Here is a 22,145-nt window from a genome sequence, read left to right as displayed (position 1 = left end):
GAAATTGCTGCCAGTGCAACACCAGGTGGAGGGTGACAAGTAGAGACACATTCTGGAAACTGGACCGTTCTTGCTCGCCAATCGATCAGAGGATTGTGTTTCTCTAACCAAGGTATTCCTAGAATAATCTGAAACTGAGGGGCCTTGATCACATCGAACACGATCTTCTCGTGGTGTCCATCTTGACTTACTAGCATCACCTCTTGAGTGGTATGCGTTACTGGCCCGGAGGCTATCTCCGTACCATCCACTGTAGTAATGACGTCCTTTACAGCCTTGGGACAAAGAGTTAGATTCATCCTCAAAACCATTTCATGATCCACATAATTGCCGATGGCACCGCTGTCGACGTAAGCTTCAAATGCATGTAATAGATCCGGATTATCAGGGCTAATGAGGACCATAGGTATCACGAAATGCGAGGTCACGGAACTGGTTTTCACGCTCGGCAAGAGGCCTCTATTCTTGTCGGGCGAGGTCGTTTCCCTGCTCAGAGTCTGTAACTTTGGTAACTGCAGCTCCTACTGCCTTCTTGGCAGGTTTCACCGGACAGTCTCGAAGAAAGTGCCCTGAGTTTCCGCAATATAGGCATAATTGCAACTGTTTTCTCCTTTCCCGCTCCTTTTGTGTTAGAGGACCTTTCAGACCCCCAATTTGCATGGGTTCCCCGGAGTCTACTCCTTTGGAAGGAGTTGGCGGTTTGGAAAATACTCGAGCATCAAACTTGGAACGGTCGGCCTTCCTGTTCTGCAGTCTATGATCTATTTGAACGACCAAGTCTATATAATCCGAACAGTCTTGTGGGGGATTCACTACTTGGGCTAAAACGTCTTTGAGCTCTCCACGTAGACCTCTGTAAAACAGCGTAATCCTCTTGTCCTCAGGCCATTGAGTTTCCACTATTAGTCTATTGAAAGATGCAATATAAGCCAAAAGGTCTTGATTACCCTGTCGCAACGAAAGAAGCTCATTGTCCAAGGCCTGCCCCTGTGAATGTCTTGCAAACAGTTTTTCCATACTAAGCTGAAAGGCTTGAAAATCATGGAGAACCGGATCATCTTGATTAACTAGAGGGATCGACCAGTCTGCCGCATTGCCACTAAGGTACGAAAGTACAAAAGCTACTTTAGCTTGATCAGTTGGAAAGGCTGCTGGCCGGCATAAGAAGTGCAACCGGCACTGATTAATAAATACTGCAAACCTCTTTGGGTCACCAGAAAATCGTTCGGGCGGAGCCAGAGGTACATTCCCAGGTAGGTTGATCTGCACTGGATTCATAGAGGATGTTGAAGGAAGATTTGCCCCTGATGCGGGTAACGGGGTTTGTCCGGCTTGTGACTGTAGCAATTGTCTAGCAAGACCGTCTGTTCTTTCCTTGGAAATAATTAGTTCCCTTCTTAGAGCATTCGTTTCCTGACGAGCTGCATGCACTTCTGCCCTTAGTTCCCCAAGTAACCGGGCTAGGTGGTCAGTATCCGAGGTTTCCATAGCGCCTGGGCGAGAGTTTTGCGGTAGGCTTTGCGTTCTGTAACGCTCACCTGATTCTCGCAGAGGCGCCGGTCTTGACTGGGCGACTACCGTATCTTCAAAGGTGATGTGTAGCACCCGGTTGGCTCTTTGGGCTGGACCTCTGTGCACTGTATGCCTGACTTCAAGAGTAAGATGTCTGCAGACAGAAAATATGGGATTAATGAACTGGGGTTATTGGGGTGTCCCTATCTCTTTCCTTTTTTGCTCTCCTGTAGACCCCCAAAGGTTAACGCTCTCACCTTAGGTAAGTGAATGCCGAGCTCTCCATCTGCCTCGGGGCAGGGTGCTGTAACCAGTTTCTTCACTGGATCGGTAGCGCAGGCCTCTTGACTTCAGAGGACTGCTGTCCGTCGTTTACTGCACGAACGGTAAGTTTCGAGTAATTCTATTGTCTTTAAAGTCTTTAGCAATGATGTCTCTTGTTTTGCAGGTTCCGGCGATGGCGGATGACGGGCTGAAGTGAGTTGAAGATGGAGTCCGTGTGATGAATAGAAGCGCCTGGAAGCACGTAAGTAAGCGCTTGTTGCCTGCTTCACGATGCGCTCTAACTGTCTTTTATTTTGCAGGTACGAGTTCGGAGCGGCTGTAGGGTGCCGGAATACCCACTGGGGTTGATGTGGAAAGGAGTAATGGCACGTGAGTATTAAAGTTCCCCAATGTCTTTAAACGCACCTTGTTTTGTCTTTCAGATGCAGGATGCAGCGCCGAAGGCCTCCGGAGCGTGCAAAGAGTCGGTAAGCTTTTGTCTTTCAGATGCCGGAATGCAGTGTGAAGACCTCCGGAGCGCACGAAGAGTAGGTAAGCCTTTGTCTTTCAGATGCCGGAATGCTAACCTGTTCTTTCTTGTCTTTATAGGTGTTGCTGAAGACTGGATTCAGGATGGTAAGCCTTTTTCCTTAGGCCCAGGATCCGATGCAGAAGACACGATGAGCGTTCTGCTGCAGAGGATGCAGAATAACACAAAGCAAGATTCATCCACCGGGTGTGGTTTAAATAGCCTCCTGTAGTGCTTAGGTGTCTCCTTCCACAGCCACGCCTAGGTAAGAAAATAGTTCCTGCTTTCCAGAAGAGTTCCAGTGTTCTGAATCTAGGGAGTGGCTCCTGCCCCACCCAACAGGAAAAGTAGTTCCAAACAGAAGAGGATCAGAGGCTCAGCTGGCAGGCAAGTAAGCAGCATGGTCTGCTGCAGGTAAGTCCACCCAAGCATTATGAGCCCGGCGCTTCCAGCGCTGGGACTGGGCATATTTATGAGCCTGGTGCCACTGGCGCCAGGACTGGGTCCAAAAGGTCCCAATTGGGACTGGTTGGCCCTCGGAACCTGGGTTATGGATCTGCTTCCAAGGGAGTTGGGAAAACCCTGACCTTTTGGAAGCAGAGATCATGACACTTTTCCATATTAGTAATGTGTGTAGACTCCGGTACGCCCATAATACGGATCTTATTTCTTCTCGAACACCCTTTGAAGTCCTAATTTTTAGCGATCACTTTGTTCACTGATTGTTGGAGGGCAGCCACTTCCTGCATTATCTTGGTTGTCCCTGATCCTCTGCTCCGCCTCAGCCATACGCCTGCATAATTTCTCTATTTTATCGCAGAGACATTCACTTTACATGTGAGGGCGTCTATCTTGGCTCCAAGGCTAGCGGTGCTACCTTTTAGTGCCATTAGTGTTTGGTTCAGAGCGGAAACGTCCACTTGTTCTGTCGCTTGAGTTTGCTGGGGTGGGGGGGGTCACAGCTTGAGATTGTTCTGCGCGTGTGAACTGAACCATCTTGGCTCCTTTTTGGGATTGACCATGCTAAGACAGGGCACTATATCCCAGGTGGTCCACCGGCCTATCTTTCTGGAGCCCTGCCATTGCGCCTGTGCCCTCTAGATGTGTATGGCTGGGGCGATGTCTACGTCTTAGTTATAGTAGTTCCCGCTTCAAGTTGGTTAATGGGGTGTTGGGCTCTGCCCCAGCTCTGCCAGGCCGTGACATGCAGGAAGCCCCGGTGTTCCAACCTGCCCAGTGCTGCCCTGCTACCCACAAAGCCCACAGAGGGTTTATCGTGTATATGCAGGTCTTGAGCACAGATGTTGATGACTGGGAGACTTTTCTTACCAGTTTTTTTTTTTCAAGGCACTGTCTGATTCGAATTAAATTGTGTCGTTAGGAAGTCTAGGCCGATCTCTGTGCCCCTGACGCTGTGGGGGTGCCCCTATGAGTGGTTCTCGCGTGGATCGTTGGATAGTGCAGTGTCTCGCCCCTCCTGGACCTCTTGGTGAGTCGCGAGTCTTGTTCCACGTGAGTGCCCTTTCAGGTATTGGCCATTATTCATGCTCAGTGGGTGTACCTGGTTCAGAGGGTGCGCAGCGTCCCTCCACTCACTCTTCTGCGTGTGGCTGTGGGATTTGTGGACCCAAAACGGGTGAGGTCTACCAACAGTAGGATAGGGGGCCTTGCAGTTCTGCCCCTCTGCTGTGGATTCCAAGAGATCTGTCCTCCTCACTGCATAGGCGGGTTCATGTGTTGGAAGGCAGGGTTGTTTGTGTATCCGTCTGTACTTGTGGCTGAACTATGTTGGGGGAACGAGCCGACAGGTTGGTAGTCTGTAGGACCGGTAATCGGCCGGCTCTGCGCCTCTGTTTGGGGCCCTGGTGACCAGTGTGTTCCCCCAATAATGCTCAGCAGACTGAATGGGTGTGGAGGACCTGATTTCAAATGTGTGAGGCTTCAGCTTCCATTCGCCAAGGTGCAGGGTATGGCCCGGCCTCCAAGCGCTTGAAGGTATCTCCTGTGGTTGGGGGTGGAGCAGAGGGGCTGCGAGAGGCCAAACCCCACTATGCAGAATGCCTCTCATGATCAGGCCAGGGAGGGGCGGTGGGCGGGAGTCAGTGCCACTCACCTCCCCAGCACTGTAACCCCCTCAGGGTCTCCAAAGGGTGCTTTGTAGAGCAGTTCATAGTGCGCCACTGGCTCTGCTGTCGCCTGTCTCAGGCAGGGTCCGTTGGTGCCTTCCGCACTATCCTGGCCGCTCCGAAGTCATAATGGGGATCGCTGTGCCCCCCGTTGGGCCGATTCCTGGTGCCTTCCGGTTCCTGCCAGGCAGCGCCGCGGTTTCTGTCTCGTTGCAGCCTTTGCCAGAGGAGCATGCACCACCTTCTCTGGGCTCTCGGCTGATGGGTTCGGCTGCCCCGTTTCCTCGTGGGTAGTGCGAGCACCTCAGTCGCGGTCCGGCTTCCCCCTGGTTCGTGAAGCTATCACAGTGGGCGGGGGGGGGGGCACTAACGCGGTGCGGATCCTGTGTGCCCCCCCCCTTGTATGGGTGCCGGTATGTGCTGTTTGTTCGTTGGGCACAGGTTGTCACGTCAAGCCGCCACTGATACGGAGGGCAAGTGTTGCACGGCTGGAATGGGGGCCGCAGTTGTAGCGCTGTCACAGACGTCAGCTGTATCCTAGGTGTGCCGCCTCTCTGCTCCCCAGTTGTATGTCGTCCAGACTCTGTGCGTTTGGGCGGGCGAAGACACGGCCCCTCCAGCTCACCCAGGGAGCTTGTATCCTCTCTGCATGCCTGCTGCATTCCTCCGGGAGGGAAACCCCTTTGCCCTCTCATCCGACCCACAGTTGGGTGCTAAGCAGCCTCAAGGCCGCAGCTGCAGATTGATATTATGCTTTGAGGACAAAACTGCACTTTGAAGGGATTGTGTCCTTCGAGGTATTCCTTATCTTGATAGATCATCTCCAGCTTGCTGGCCTCAGAATTTTTTTTTCCAGTAGAGGGCGCTGTGCGTTGACGTCCCTCGAGCCGATGTCCCTCGACAGCCTCCATATCGGTGCTGATGTCATCATGCGTATAAATAGACTCACGCGTCAGTTGCTCAGTTCCGTTTTTCCGCACTTCGTGGGCCTCGGAATCGCATTGCTCGGTTCGTTAGTCAGATATATTCTTCATTATTCATCGAGAATACCAACTCTTACTCGATGGCTTCCTCATCCGAACTGACGACTCCACGGTCCGGCTTCAAAAAATGTCGAGACTGTGGAAAGAAAATGTCGTTGACAGATCCTCACAGGATCTGTTTGTGGTGCCTGGGATCGGAGCACCAATGTTCGGAGTGCGAGGACTGCATGTCCATGACGGCGAAAGCCTTGAAGGAGCGCAAGGGGAAGCTTGAGAGAGGTAAGACAGTTAAAACTCCTTCGAAGTTTCCTCAGCAGAGTGGAGACATTCGTCTCCTCGCCAACACAGGAAACCTTCTCGTTCTAGGTCTCGAAGCAGTTCACACCACTCTTCGAGATCCAAGCATTCGAGTAAGAGACGTCGAAGATCCCCTTCCTCGTCTTCTTCTGTTTCCCCGGAAAGAGTCACCTGTCCCACAAAACATAGCTCTCAGGCTGAGTGGGAGGAATTCCATAAAAGGATGCTTAGCGTCTTCGAGAAAGCGGCTTTGACCCCCTCGAAGACAGCTGAGGGTGATACCCTGGGTGAAAGACCTGAAAAATCGCAACGCCGCGAGTCGTTGCACCCGGCGAAAGAAACTACAAGAGCGTCACGAACCCGCGAGCAAAGGCACTGTGCCATTGACGCCATCGTCGAAAGTCCCTTCGACGCATAAATCTGCGTCATCGACGCCATTATCGAAGGGCTCATCGATGCATAGGTCGATCGAATCGACGCCGTCTTCGACCCCGAAAAAGAACAAACTCACGGCCGTCACTACCTCACAGCCAGTGGTCATACCCAGGGCCTCTAACACGACTTCGAGAATGTCATCGACAACCTCGAGTAGGATTCCGATCCTCTCGAGCTCTTCGAGGCCTCTTCCGATCTTCTCTACACCTTTTTCGGTGTTTTCGAAGCCTTTAATGTCCGCGTCGGCGACGTCAACGTTTTCTCAACCAATTATGACAAATTTGCCCCCTTCTGCTCTGGAAATGGGATTTAAGCCATTTCCAAGGTCTGATCATTTCAGACCTTTGTCTTCAATTTATGAAGAAGGTGAGGATTCGGATCAAGAAATACCCTTTGGGTTGCAGAGAACTACAACACCTGAACCAGAGGAATTTACCTCTGAGGAAAATAGGTTAAAGGATCTTCGAGAATCCTTACATGAGGCAAGTGGGTTAGATACTTCCCCAGAAATAGAATTTGCCAAACCAGACCCAGGGGAACATGCCGAGACCCCTTACAGAATTTTAATGGCAAGGATTATAGAATTCATGGGTTGGTCTACACCTTAATCTGCATCCCAACAGGATGACCTTACAGACATTTTAGTTAAAGGCCCACAGGAGGATCCTGTGGTTCCATTTCACGCTGCATTACAAAGAAAAATATTGGCTAACTGGGAAACTCCTGAGGTTATCCCGGCCGTTAACAAGAAGTTATCAGCCAAATATAGGGTATCTGCTACTGACCCTGAATTTTTGTCTAAACATCCAACTCCAGAGAGTCTGGTTGTTCAAGCAGCAACTGCATCAGGCAGTAGATCGGCATACCCTACTGTTCCACAGGACAGGGATGACAAAAGATACGACTCTATGGCTAAGAAAGTCTTTTCTGCATGTAGCATGGCGTTGAAATCTATTAACGCCACTTGTACGCTCGCAAGGTTCAGCCATACACTTTGGGAGTGTGCTTCATCAGCGGCTGACTGCCTCCCAGAGGGAGAAGAAAGGGAAGCGTTTCTAAACATCATTAAGGATGGTAAAGACGCAATGTGCGAATCCCTTCAAACTGGCATTGATTCTGCTGACAGTATCAGTAGGGTCAGGGGGCAAGTACTACAACCCGCAGATTTGCGTTGTTTTGCGAAAGTCTGGGTTTGCTTCAGATGTACAAGCCAGACCTTTAAATATGCCCTTTGACGGCTCTTCTTTGTTTGGTAAGAAGGCGGATGACAGCCTAGAAAAGTTACAGACATCCAAGGCATCAGCAAAATCCCTGGGAGCTGCAATCCGTCAAACGCCATATCGCCCCTCAGGAACCTCTTGGAGAGGTAACTCCTTTCGCTTTTATTCCGCATTTGGAAAAAGCAGAGGACAGTCGGTTCGAAGAGGTCAAAAAAGATTCACCCGAGGTGGACGGGGTAAAAATACAAAAGCCGCAGCAGCAGCAGGTGCCTCTTTACCCTTGGCATCTGCATCAGCCACCTCTAAATCACTCTGAGGACTCGCCTCACAAGACACCAGTAGGGGGCAGGCTAACTCAACATCTGACGGAATGGCAGGCTATTACGTTAGCTGCTTGGGCATTGGAGACAGTTGCCCAAGGTTACTGCCTGCTTTTCTACGCATTCCTCAGAGTCATCCACCGGGGAACAGCTCTCGGAAAGTTCCAGATCCGCTCCTCTTGCAGGAAATTGTAGACCTGCTGGAGAAAGGTGCCATAGAACCGGTACCTGTAGCGGAGAGGAACAAGGGCTGGTACTCTTCCCCTCCCCTACTTCCTAACTTCCTAATACCGAAGAAGGATGGAGGACTGAGACCTATCTTGAACTTACGAGAATTGAACAAGTTCCTCAGGAAGGACAAGTTCAAGATGGTAACTCTCTCTCAGATCCTTCAGGCCCTCCAGCTCCAGGACTGGCTGGTATCTCTGGACCTTCAGGATGCTTATTTCCATGTGCCAATCCATCTCAAACACAGGAAATACTTGAGGTTCGCAATTGGCGGCTCTCATTTATCAATTTAGAGTTCTGCCATTTGGGCTGACCTACGCCCCGAGGGTCTTCACCAAGCTAATGTTGGTAGTGGCTGCAAGTCTAAGGAGGGAAGGGATTCACGTCTACCCCTACCTGGACGATAGGCTGATCAGAGCTGTATCTCCGGAACAAGCTCAGATCCAGCTAGATTATGTCTGCCACTTCCTTCACAAACTGGGCTTCTCCCTCAATTTAAAGAAGTCGCAGATGATACCATCACAGAGACTCCAGTTCATTGGAGCGGTCCTGGACACTTCCCTGGGAAAAGCCTTGCCACCAGAGGTGAGGGCTCAAGATATTCTGCAGATGGTCACCAAGTTTCAAAATGCCCAACGTCTCCCAGCCTTTGACTTTTTGAGGTTGCTAGGCCTCATGGCATCCTGCATCTTCCTTGTGCCAGAGGCTTGCCTGAGCATGAGATCTCTTCAGTGGGCACTAAGAACTCAGTGGTCGCAATTCTCAGGGAGAATGACAGATCTCCTTCAGGTTCCGGACAAGGTGGCTCGAGACCTTCAGTGGTGGGCCTGTCAGGAGAACATTTTGAAAGGAGAACTGTTTTGGCAACCATGGCCGGAGATAACAGTAGTCACAGATGCCTCACTCGCGGGGTGGGGAGCCCATGCCAACGACTTGACCATCAGCGGTCGTTGGTCTCCATCGGAGTCCAGACTACATATCAACCTGTTAGAGCTGAGAGCAATCAGACTATCGCTGAAGACTTTTCTGCCATCTGTACAGGGGACAAATGTCCCGATAATGATGGACAACACAGTGGCTATGCACTACCTCAACAAAAGAGGAGGCGTAGGATCACTGCCTCTGTGCAGAGAGGCGATGCAGCTCTGGTTTTGGGCAATCGAAGAAGGAATCTCTCTATCGGCAGTTCACTTAGCCGGAGAGAAAAACTTTACGGCGGATGCTCTGAGCAGGCAGAGAACAGTCTCCCACGAGTGGGAACTAGCTCAAGAAGTCCTTCAACAGATCTTCACCCTTTGGGGAACCCCTCAAGTGGATCTGTTCGCCACCAGCATCAACAGGAAGTGCGATCAGTTTTGTTCAAGGGAATTTCCCCTGAGAGGAGCTCTAGGGGACGGGTTCGTAGTGGACTGGGAGTTTCCACTTCTGTACGTGTTTCCTCCATTCTGTCATTCCTCAAATGGTCAGGAGATTGAGAAGGTTCCGGAAAGCCATGATCCTAATTGCCCCGGACTGATATGATATGATATGTTATTTGTAACGCGCCTATACACAAGTGTTTCAAGAACTGGGCCAGGAGAACGTGGTACCCGGACCTTCTGGACATGTTCATCTGCCCTCCAATTCGTCTTCCACTCAAGGAGAATCTTCTCTCGCAGAAGGATGGTCAGGTTCTCCATCCAGACATCAGAACCCTCAACCTTCACACTTGGTATCTGAAAGGTTGAGATACAAGGATTGGGACCTCCCAGATGACGTCATGGAGGTGTTGCTTTCGGCCAGAAGGCCAGGAACAAAGTCTTTATACCGCTGCCTTTGGAACACATTTTGCAGCTGGTGTAGAGAAAAGAATATCGATCCCTTTTCATGTGGTACACCAACAGTGTTATCTTTTCTACTCTATTTGGCAAATTCGGGCCTTCAGGTTGGCACTATCAAGGGCTATCTTGCAGCGCTATCGATCTTCAAGCGCACTGCAGAGGCAACATCGTATTTCAAGTTACCCTTAGTAATACAATTTCTGAAGGGATTAACCAATCTCTATCCTCCAAGACCATTCCAAGTTCCCTTATGGGACTTAAATTTAGTCTTAAATTTCCTGATGGGTACTCCTTTTGAACCACTCCACTCTTGTTCGCTAATATTTCTCACCCTTAAAACTGTCTTATTAGTGGCATTGACATCTGCTAGGAGGGTGAGCGAATTACAAGCTCTATCTTGTAAACCCCCTCATACAATTTTTCATAAAGACAAAGTTGTCCTACAAGTGAAGCCTAATTTCCTCCCAAAGGTGGTTTCTGAATTCCACATCACTCAGAAGATTACCTTACCTTCATTCTATCCCCCCTCCCCATCCGGGGAAAGAGGAAGAAAGGCTACATAGGCCGGACCCAAGGCGGCCTTTCTGCTTTTACATCAGCAGACTTGCTAGGATTAGGTAAGCAGACCAACTGTTCATAGGTTACACAGGGCACAAATTGGGATTACCGATAACAGAACAGACCATTTCCAGATGGATTATTTTGGCTAATCTGGAATGTTACAAACTGGCAGGGAAAGAGCCTCCTCAAAATCTTGGGGCTCATTCAACCAGGGGTATCTCAGCCTCTTCATCTCTCCAAAGAGGGGTACCGATTCGAGACATATGTGCGGCTGCCACATGGTCGTCTGCGCATACCTTCACAACATTTTACAACCTGGATTCCTCCTCTAGCCAAGAGACTAGATTTGGCAAAGCTGTGTTGCACTCTGTTCATTATTGAAGGGAAACATGGCAATTTTACTCCCACCTCCAGTTACACACCACTGCTATGGGAGTCTATCAAGATAAGGAATACGTCGGAGGACACAATCCCTTCGAAGAACAAGTTACTTCTTACCTGGTAACGTTCTTTCAATGGGATGTTCCTCCAACATATTCCTTATCGCCCCTCCCATCCATCCACTCAGTAAAACTTCCCTTGTGGTTACAGCTTACGCTCCTTCAGGGTCAATAACCAATTCATGTAAAGCAACTGTTAAACGTCAAAACGGAACTGAGCAACGGACGCTGCCCGAGTCTATTTGTACGCATGATGACGTCGGCGCCGATACGGAGGCTGTCGAGGGACATTGGCTCGAGGGACGTCGACGCGCAGCGCCCTGTACTGGAAAAAGAATTTCCGTGGCCAGCAAGCTGGAGATGATCTATCAAGATAAGGAATACGTCGGAGGAACATCCCATCGAAAGAACGTTACCAGGTAAGAAGTAACTTGTTCTTCTGTGTGCGGGCACCTTTCGCCACATTGTTCCACTGGTCCCCGGGGAGAGACGGGCTGTTAGGTACAGGATATTAGCTGTTATTTGAACACTGTTGACGGAGCTCCGTCAGGCGGCAGCCATCTTGGTTTGCTGCGCAACAGCGCTCCCCATGTGAAATATACATGGCTCTGATGCAAGTATTGGGAAATGAAATCTACTTCATGAGACTGAAGCATTAAAGAATACAAAGTATGTAACATCTGATTCTATGGCATGTACTTAAAAGAAGATGATGACCAGGAGTCCAAGGATCACTATGGAGAAGCAGAGCGAGCGCTCTAGCTTCTCAACTTATGTGATTGGCACAAAGCAATTTATGTTTTCCCACGTGAAAGTTTAAAAACTACACAGCTGAGAGCACCAGGGATGGCTATCCTCAAGAAGGAATCCGGGGAGCCGTGCAGCAGCAAAAGGGATGCAAACAGCAGGCACCCAGAGCACCAGGGTAGCGTCCATGAGGGAGGAGGCACCACGAGGGAGATGCACATTTCAGGAGAACCGCTGCAGATTGTGACAAAGCGCTGTACCAGAGACACAGTAGCTGCTCTGAAAACGCAGGTAACTACCAGCGGGAAGCAAACCGGTATGCAGGTTACACGAGTGGTGCTGGCGCTGAGGGGAGCAAGTTCTGCCATGCCCCCATCGTATGTAGGCATCCATCCTTTTCTGATAGCCGAATCGCTTGGCTTTGTCTTTCTCTCTGGTTATTACTGCAGCTCCTGTATGACTGTCCCGGGTGTGCCCATGGCACTAAACTGGCCTCTCCCCTCCAGGCGACCACAGTCCCTTCCTACCTGGGGTCATTGGTTTGTTGCCAAGTGGGGCCATCTTTGGGGAGGGGAAGAGGGTCGGCTGTTCTTTGGTCAGGCACTTCTGTGTGCGGGCCCTGGTGAGCAGCACAGGGTTAGGCTGGAGCTGGGGGACAGAGGCACCACAGCCACTCTTCCAGATCTTGCTTTCTACCAGTGTTCCTCTCGAGGGTCTGCATGCTTGCCTTGTCTCGGTGTTCGGGTGCTGCCTGCCCAGACCTCCACTCTGTGGCCGCCCAGAGCCTGGTGTTAGTATACCCCCCTTTCTGGCAGTGGTATAGTTGGCCCACTTGTTCCCCACTGCTGCTGATGCTCACCATTCAGGGCCCACAGTGAGGCCTGTGGACACGATTAGGGCAGTGATGACCTTGACACCCCCCCCACTCCCCTGGTTGTCTTCATGGACCTTAGTACTCGCAGGGTACTATTGGGCCCTTGTCCCTGGTGTGAACAGCACTGTTCCTTTCCTTATTGTGTATGCCCTAGGCTGCTGTCACTGGATGGGGGGGGGGGTGAGTAAGCCTCTTTTTGCGCTTATTCATTCATAGCGCTCTTGGGGCTACTGCTTCTATGCTCTTCGCTTCTGTCTAAGGGGTGTGGGCCTGCCTGGGGCCAACGACTTGATATCCACTCGGCCAGTTATTGCTACTTGCTCCTTATAAGGCCCGGGATGGCACCAACTCTGCCACGGTCTGCAAATGTTACGTTCCCGGGCCTCCAATGTTCCCCTGCTCAGGGCGGCAATCAATTGGCTTCCTTCCGTCATTGCTGTGGGTATCATCAGTGGTCTTTGATACTATTAGTGCCCACTGGCCTGAGTCTCCAATTGGGTCCAGGGCCCATTTGAGGCAGTGACTGCCCTGACCTCTCCTCTGGAGCTAGGCGCTTGTTATGACCCTGACTGACTGTGGGGCACTGTGTGACACCATTATGTACTAATTTGCTGCCTTTTACTGATGCATGCATGCTGGTTGATGGTTCACTTCTCCCGTCAACTCCACAGCCTCCCCGGGCTTCGGTATGGATTCACCTCAGGGCCCTCTGGGGCCACCTCAGCTCCACTCGCTGCTGTGCGGGGAGAGCACCCCCTCTGCCATGTCTCCTGCTCACCATGCTCCGGGGCCGCCGGCGCGCCTGGCCTTGTCGCCCCTCCTCCACCTCTGTCTTGCGGCCGCCATGTTCTGTGCCATCCTGCATGGCCTCGGCTGCCACTGAACTCTGGATATTTCCCTTTTCTCACCACCTCAGCAGTCGCTTGCTGCGCCCAGTCGTGCTGCAGTCTTTCCGACATCTCTGATGGTAATTTCGGTGTTCAGAGCGCCGTCATTCTACTATTTCAACGGTTCCTCTGTGATTTCGTGGCAGAGTGACAAGAGGAGTTTCTATTCCATGCTCCGTGCCGCAGCGCCCCTATGTCAGACACTGATGGGTACAGGAACGGCAAAAACACTCGACCAGCTGTTGTCAATGGAACTGACGTTACGCCAGGGCGGACCTGCTATATCAAGGCACCAGAAACAAACAACACAGGAAGTGAGGTGACGAGATTGAGTCTGAGGGAAAGCAAAGCAAAATCGAGGTTGAGGTAGAGGCAGAAGGGAAGACTTGAGAGGCTTGAGGGAAAGGCGGTGAGGGCGTGACTCAGGAGAATGCACAAGAACGTCTTGCAGGCCAACTAGGTGTTGGCAGTAGTGGAAGCAGAAAGCAGAGAATAGCACGCCAACCTTTATACAAGTGAAACCTGGTGGCGTGCGTGCGTGCGAGAGTAAGGCACAGAAAGGGTAGAATTGGCACAACGCGCCAGCAAAACAAACGTATTTTATTTGTGAGATGCCAGGAAAATGTCTATACCAGTCGGCGGTGAACTGGCCTAACGGAAGAACGGAGATTGGGTTGTGACCTGTAGTGGGTGGACTGTGCGATTCCGACAACTGCACCGAGACCGCTAACGCTGGCTTTTTGGAAAATCTGCATAAACAGGCTTGAGAAGCATCCATAGTGGTGGTGGCTGACTGACCCGTACGGAAGGGACGGTCGAGTCCACTACCAACATCAGAACAACCAGTAGTACAGGGCCCAGGAAACGAGTGCCCAAAGAAAGAACAATTGTATATTGTTGCAAGATCCCAGGCAGAACCGGTGAAGCATCCCGACTCCAAAACCAGGTAACAGGAGTTGTTAAAAGTCTGGGAGGGAGCTAAGGGAAAGCTGAGAGATATCCTTGGAAAACACGCAACACGAAGCTAGTTTGATGAACTGTTAAGCAAATGAGTATCAAGAACAGTTAACCAACAGGGAGATGATATTCACCTCAGTGGTTGTGAATGGGGTCTGTCTTTAAAACTCCAACTCTCTGAAAGGAAAGGGGTCTTCTGGAGCATCATTGGCAAGAACAAAGTTCTTGAGGGGACTGTCGAGGACAATTGTTGACAATTGTCAACATCCTAAAACATGTGGCAAATAGAAGCCCTCCTGCACACACCCCAGAATCATTGAGGGCTGGTCTTCAGAGCAAAAAGCAATTGCCCTCTATCAAAAGGCTATTGCAAGCTTATGATTGGTCAACACAGATCTGTCAAGAATCTAGTCCTTTAAATCCAGTCAACCCTTTTTAAATAAGAATAAAACCATTGTCTTTGTTGTCTTCTCTTTTTTTGAAAAGGTGAGAATCTGTTCCCTCCTTTTAGCAAGTAACCTGATAACATCCAAGGAATCGAGAATACTTGAGACTATAAAGGTGACGAATCCAAGAAAGTAGTGAATCACTTTGAAGCACACTTCTCTGACGCTCCTCAAAGGTGTGACGCTGGGGAGCTGAGATCAACTGCGGGTGCATCTTCATCGTCTCAGTGGGGGCGGAATAAAGAATATAGAGCAACTCAAACGTGTGAAAACATGCGTAAGGGAATCGTCTGTTGTGCGGAAAACTATAAGGAACATTGAGGAACCAGCTTGGAGAAGGGAGTGAGTCTCTAAGCCCCACAAGGATCTTGTACAACTAGTTTTGTTTGTCACAAAAAGCCACTAATTTTGAGAAAACTTGGACATAGAATCCTTTTTGACTGGGACAGTGCTTTTTGATTTGGACTTGCACAGATCTCCTGACAAGCACCTGAGTTTCTTTAGTTTAGGTAAGGAAATCCATTAGAGTTAAAGGTGCATGGGTTTATCTTTTATTTTCTGAATAAAGGTTTGTAGCAATCATCACAGCACTACTTGTTCAAGCTCTTCATTCCTTATAGCCACACTGCATAAGTCAAAACTAAACCAGTCATTGGTGGCCTTTTTTTAGATTCGCTAATATCTTGCTGCAATCTTTTGTTGGCAACATGCTAACAGCCTAAAGAGGAAAGGGTGTCACTAAGGGAGCCTATGGTAGCAAACTGTGGGGTTGGGTGTGGTGTGAGCAAGTCAGACTGGCTTCAATATGAGGAGAACCTTTTTCTCTCCCACCTTCTGGGTGTGCCTACGACTTCTGCAACTTATCTTACCCATCTCGGAACTGGACCATCCCACATCTCGGATATCCTGTTATGTCAGTCCATTTTATTTTGGCACTCCTTGTGGCTGGGCCAAGGGGATAATTTAACTAAATGTTTGATAAGACAACTTCTTTCCCTGGGTAACTGTTATAAAATTCAGTGGCTGGCAAATATAAAAAGGCCTCTTGGAACTGTGGGTCTGAATTGCTGTTTTGAAAATCCTGTCATTATTGCTGCAGTGACTGTTGAAGTGTTAAAAATGTATGATTCAATTGTGAAGTAACAGGGAGGACATGAGGCCCTTGAATTCTTCCCCTCCTTGTCATTTATAGGGATGACAATGTATTAAATCTCTGCTACCATGGATCACAAATGCTTTCTTGGTAAATGCTATAAATGGTTCAGTGCCAGGTATACACAATGACAATGTGTTTTTGCGGTGGTAATAAAACTTTGGCCCATTTTGTTAGTTCCTTTTTTGTCCCCTACATAATGATGTTCGGAGAAGTTATCTTCTCAGCCTTTTAAGGAACTATAGCTTCATCCGCTGGAAACCTGCTTTTATGTTGCTACTGCCTCAAACAGATCTTCAAGTGCTTTTAAACTAGCCTGTTATTTAAAATCGCTTGGAAAAGGAGAACGTGTATCTTTTTATGATTTTCTCTAATTTATGATTTTTATAGTCCTGTGCTTTGTGATTTATAATGTTTAAATATGTTTACATATTGTTTCTTTATTCCATTTGATACAAATGTCCCAGGATTTTTCAAGACGTTCTTTTTATCAATCTGAAATGAACTGTTTTGATTGACTGACACACTATAGCATCTTCCCCAAATCGGTTATATTAGCCTTTGTAAGTGAATGTTGATACCCTTTTTGCATTAACTGGTGTTGTCCTGGTACAGCACATTATCCTCCTCTTTCTGCAACCAGTTATCAAGCAATAGTGTCCTCTGTAAGGAACTCCTGGTGGTAACAGTAAAGACAGACACAAGTGATCACAGTTCAAGGGTGTTTATTAAACTGTATATACGGGTTGGAAAAACACCTAATCTAAACCTAAATCTAAGATGGCTGCACGCTAAGACCATCAAATAAAAATTAGGCAGTCCTAGTGGCGTCTTGTCAAATACAAGGGCCTATACTAAGAAAAACCTATTGCCAATCCTTACGTGAAATACAAACAAAGAGTGTGGGATAGTGTTCACAAGAAAGAAAGAAGTGTTCACAAATAATAAATCGGGATGCAGTAGTCGGAGTCTCCCTTCTCCACGTTTTGACCATGGGATAAGGTGGAATTCCGGAGCACAGCACACGCTCGAGCTTTCCCAGCACGAGCCAATAAGTTCCGCTCTCAGCTATCGAGGCCTTCAGTGGTTAAGTCTCTTTTCTATTAAGTCTTTTGCCTCTGAGGACCTGATGTATTCCAAAAATAATAAACAAAAGTTCCTTTGTGTTTGCATGTTGGATGATGTCTTTTCACCCCTGGATCCCCCTCTTCCGGGTTCTGACCCTTCACAAATGTTTGCCTCTCTCTGTCTGGTTCGCTACAGCTTTCAACACAATCCCCTCTGCGACATTCATGAATCTTAATGTCTTTTGAAACAGTGCACTGTGAACATCCTTCTGCCGGGTTCACTCTTGGCAACACACGATTTACTAGAACTTCAAACTTTGCCTACTCTTTATCGGCCTCCCTGTGTCGGGTACACTCTTGCCGACTTTTGCAATTAACACAGTGCAGGATTCACTTCCCTTAGCTTTACCTTCATTTGCTGGTCAGACTTTCAACTGTACGTAGGATTTTGCTACACCTCTGTATGACCACTTTGACCCTCTTCTCGCGTTGTTCCCAAGGCCTTCTGGTAACTGTAGTTTCAACAATGGGGTAATCGCCCAGAGTTTCTCAAGTGAACTAACTCTTCTGTAGGGGGTTTTCCCCTCTGTTTGTTTAACACAGTTTAGTTTCTTATCGGTTCTCCCCTCGACTGAACCGGTTTGTGATGAACCACTGTGCTTTTCTTGTCTTTGGAGTCAAACACAGTACCATTTTGCCAAGTGTCTACCCCCGGCTTGGTTATCAGCGGAGGAGGACCCATGTACCGTTGACATCTGCTGCAACACACACTAGCTATTGTTCAATGTCTTAGGATTCCCTCTGTGGGGTTTTCACGGGCCTTGGTCAGAAAGGGCAAGGTCGCTTCTATCCTTGTCAGCTTCTCAGCTCGTACCGTTGTTTATCCTCCCCTTGAACTGCTGTGCTGAGTTAGCTCTCTCGTTGCGTGATCTGCCTTGCTTGTATAGTGCTCTCGTGCTCCAGCTTTTATCCCTATGGGGAAGGGAAAGGGCTGTTGGGTGTGTGTGATTCTGGTCAATTGCCCGACCCTTGCGGCGGGACATGTCAGGTAAACGACTCTGGTGTTTGTCATCTTTCGTGGTGTGCAAAAGTGTTCGTGTCCGAAAAGGGGGGGGGAATAGAGTGTTTGAATATCCTATGGTATAGGATGGGCAAAAGGTAAAGGAAGGGGAATACTGTGTCTCACCCGTCGGTGTCCCTCTTCTACTCCACAAGGATCCCCCCCCCCAATCCAGGTGATTCTTCCTGCCTGGTCCACCCCCAGGAACTGGATACAATAGCGATGGCCCTGTCCTGGCCACCTGAATGACAGAATGACAGATCTCTGGGGACTAATCAGGGAGACACCTTCAGGTTTCTCACACCTCCTACAAATAGTCATGTTCTAGATAGTGCCAGTTTTGTATTCCAGAGTGGGATGGTCCTAATGTATGGCCCCTTACTAAACCAATTGTTAGGGTGTACATTGTTCTGCTGCACAGCTTTAACAGCCTTGGATAATTGAGGCTTAACAAAAAGCCAGGCGCATGGTACAAAGATTTGTTTTGGCCTCTATAGCCGGCTGTACAAGCTGCAGGCTTTGTTTCTCAGCTTGCAATGTAAGACGTTTTAGCAGAGGTTAACAGCTCACGTATTGTCATGCAATGAACTGACCCTTAAGCTTGCATATTCTTTGTGTCGTACCAGAGCAGAAAGGCTAGTTGTTGAGCACACTCTTCAATAGCAGATGATATTTCTTACTGTTCTGGCTTTTTATAGTTTGTATAGTGTTTGGTTTTATATTGTTATCACTTCCTTTGGCATTTATCTTCCCTCCCAAGGGACTCATTACCTCATTTTCATTTCTTCTTTGCCAATTTGTCTTCTTAATAACCTTTTTTCCTTTCTTTATTTCTGCACATACTCTCCTTTGTCTGCTCCTTCTGTCTTTTTTGCTAGCCCTTCTTTTCCCTGTATACTTGTCCTTGCTTCATGTTTATAATGATTGGAATATTTTATTTACCCTGCATGTTTGTTTTTACAGTGGGGTGGACCCTCCACTTTGAAAATGGATGGCAATTCATGATGTTCAAGCGTGCTATGCTTTCTGAAAGGTGCTCAACTGTTAATAAACCGACATTGGGGGACAAAAAGAGTATTTTTCACCTATGTCTCCAAAGTTGGTTCAAACTAAAATATATACTCCTATCTATACCCAATGCATATAGGCACCATTATTAACATGCCTGCATTATTTAAGATCAACAGTGTGAGAACGCTTGTATCTCTTCCCTGCTTTTGATAGTCTACCTCCCATCTCTCCTGCCTACTTACTAACTTTGCCCTGCAAGCCACTACCCTCCCCTAAATTGCCTCCTGCCAGTTTGTTTCTCTTTTTCTATACATGGGGTACCAAAACAATCCTCTTCTTCACTCATGACGACTCTCTGAGGAACTTCAACTCCCTCTCCGCCTTTCACCATTGGATGGCACCTCTCCAAGACCAAAAATATTTATCCTGCAACCCCCAATGTCCCTGCTCTTATCCCTTATTTCTTGGCATCTTCCCACCATGCGCCAACTCACACAGCTTTGGGGTTTTCTTTGGCAGTGATCTAAACCTCCATCAGTTCATCACAGCCACTGCTGCCATGATTAGTCTGCTTCACATTCGCAGGATGTGCTCCCTTATCTTTCGTTCTACTAAAGCCGATCTCCACCCAGGTAATTGGTTGCTTGGACTACTCCAATGCTGAAATGGACAAAGTCCTAAACTTAATGGCCAACACGGTTTACAATCTTGCATCTCACATTGCCCTACTCACCTCCATGCTAGCTTTCTATCAATGCTCCACAACTCTTATACGTTCCTGCTGCTTATCTTCAACTCCATTTCTGGTTTCACATGTACCCTATCCGGCTACACCATCTCTTGGCATACTCATCCTTGCTTACTTCAATCTAGCACCCTCTTCTGTCTGTCCATCACCCACCCTGTGCATTGTCCCGTTGCCACTTGTTTGCCCTCCTTGCTCCCTCTGCTCAAGTCCCTTCGCCAAATATAAAAAATAAATGCACCCTTTCAAATCAGCCCTAAAGCTCAATCTCCATCATTGTGTGATGCACCCACTGCTTTAGTGTACTTGGAAATTTCCATCTATGCCATGTTCATCACCTGTCCCAGTCATGTTTTCCTTTTTGCCCAATTCACCATCTAATTAAATAACTGCTCACCGATTAGAAAATCTTCCAGTGTTTCATTGTTTCTTAATCCAATAAGCCTTTTTTTGTTTGAGAAATTCAATCTTGTAAAGCGAAGTAGTGCTTACCAAGCTGCAAATAAAAGATCTGTTTTTTCCCCTTTGAGGCAGAAACACGGCAGGGCTCCTTGGAGCCTAGTGTCGCAGGGATGTGACTTACCTGTTCGGGCTTGGCTGTGACCAATACTGATTTGTAATATTTTTTTTCTCCTTCCGTATGGCACAGCGGGCTGAAAAACAGTAGTCTGGAAAGCAGCTTAGGGCCATTTCCAGTGCATATGATTGATTCAAACCCTTCTGCAACCCACTCAGCAGCTGATTTGAATTCCTATTACATATTCTGTTTATGGGGCTGTGCTTCCTAATCCGTGAAGCTTGAATCTTTAGCATATTAGTATTGTTTGTTAAAAGAGCTGATAAGAAATACTTGTCAATCACAAGTAACTTGTATATTTTCTTCCAAGGTCCTGGATAAAGCGGAACATTTGAGGGAGATGGATGCAAACCTCCTTCCAGGGTTTCTGAGGCTTCAAGAACTGGTAAAGGACAAGGTTTTGGAATGTTTGTTGATTGAATCATTGTTTGATTGCTGCAGATATAGAATTGAATAATGCGTGTGCCCTCCTTTCACTTATGAAATGTCTCTATCATTGAATGAGACTACACATGTTAATGTTTGAGATTGTGGCAATCTGAGGAATAAAAGGAGTTGACTTGCAAACTGTTAGGTTTGTAGAACTTTGCTCACAGGGCAGTATCAAGGAGTTGTCCCTCTGACTGCTATGTTGAGAATAGTCACAAGATGAGAAAAATTCATAGCCGAGGAACAGGGACAGGAAGAACAGAGGAAGAGTAGAGTAACATTTCATCATTTTACATGGTATTATTGGGTGATGTAAGAAACTACACTGCCTTTAAGATATAATCAGCCGTAATAAGCACAAGATTAATGCACATGGCTCCTTTGCCTCATTTACAGACAGGATCTGCAAATCCCCTCAGTCTAGAACTTGTAGCCGGTTGGCATAATGTTTCTTAAGCTTTCGCTAGTTCCTCAGTTTGTGGTAGCATAGAAGCAAAAGGCTTTTCCCTGCACAACTTGGCATCAAACAGAGAATACAATAATTGAACTCTTAGATACAGTGCTTCGGATACAAATTTGAAGTGGGAGTATTTTGCTTCCTATTTCTCTAAAGTTGGGAGTAAAATGATTTTTTGGGGAACTAAAAATTCTCATTCCTAATGGCAGTGTTTTATTAGAGGGTAAATATGTTTTATTGTAAAACAGAAATGTAATGTAACTTTCTCAGCGAGATTTCCCGAATGGAAGTCATAAAGACCCCCGCACAGTGATCATGACCCGCTCATCATAACTATCAAAAAGGGAACAAGGAGGCCTTAATCGACTAAGAATAAAACCGTGCGACGTACACAAAATAACAAAACATTTATGAGAGCTTCAGAAAAATAATTTAGACTCAGTTGAATATAGTAGCACATTAAAAGCTTTTAAAGAGATTTAAAAAAAATACCTGACCAAGATTTTAACATTTACATATCTTTAACAAAGATATATCAGCACAAAAAAGGCTTTTAAATAAGAACCTAAGACAACTGAAAAAATTGAATACTCTATATAAAAATACACTAATATAAAAAGAAAACAGAAGTACAAGAACTAGTTGAAATCCCCAAAATAAACATTGACTTAAAAGACGCTAAATGTATGCTAGAAGCCCTCGCTGAATCAAGCGGAAGGAAATTCTGGCAACTAATGAATGAAAAAAATTGAACAGTTGAGCATTGGTTACTTAATCCAATAGCTGAAAAAGATTGGGTGAATCACTTTGAAGGTCTATTCAGCAAAACTCCAGTTTCACCTGAAAAACCAAAAATATGTGAGCAATGTAAAGCCTGGGAGATTTTGTATGATCGAGAAGAGATACTGAACATAATAAAAAATAGCAGTAAATCCTGCACCTCAGGACCTGACGGCATTTCGAATGCTTTAATGAAAGAGGCACCAGAACAATGGGCCGA

At 47.5% G+C, this 22,145-nt stretch overlaps 1 protein-coding gene across 2 annotated transcripts in view; it reads left to right on the top strand.

The window, feature by feature from the left end:
- Positions 1 to 22,145, top strand: part of ORC5 (origin recognition complex subunit 5) — a 714,766-nt gene that overhangs the window by 95,302 nt on the left and 597,319 nt on the right. For both annotated transcript variants that reach the window (XM_069628073.1, XM_069628074.1), the window contains exon 4: positions 20,570 to 20,644. In XM_069628073.1, the coding sequence (XP_069484174.1) occupies positions 20,570 to 20,644 (75 nt within the window). The remainder of the gene's footprint in view (positions 1 to 20,569; positions 20,645 to 22,145) is intronic.

This window comes from Ambystoma mexicanum, chromosome 12, assembly GCF_040938575.1.
Source record: "Ambystoma mexicanum isolate Mex_15411 chromosome 12, UKY_AmexF1_1, whole genome shotgun sequence".
NCBI classification, from domain to species: Eukaryota; Metazoa; Chordata; class Amphibia; order Caudata; family Ambystomatidae; genus Ambystoma; species Ambystoma mexicanum.
This window is presented reverse-complemented; position numbering and strand designations above follow the sequence as displayed.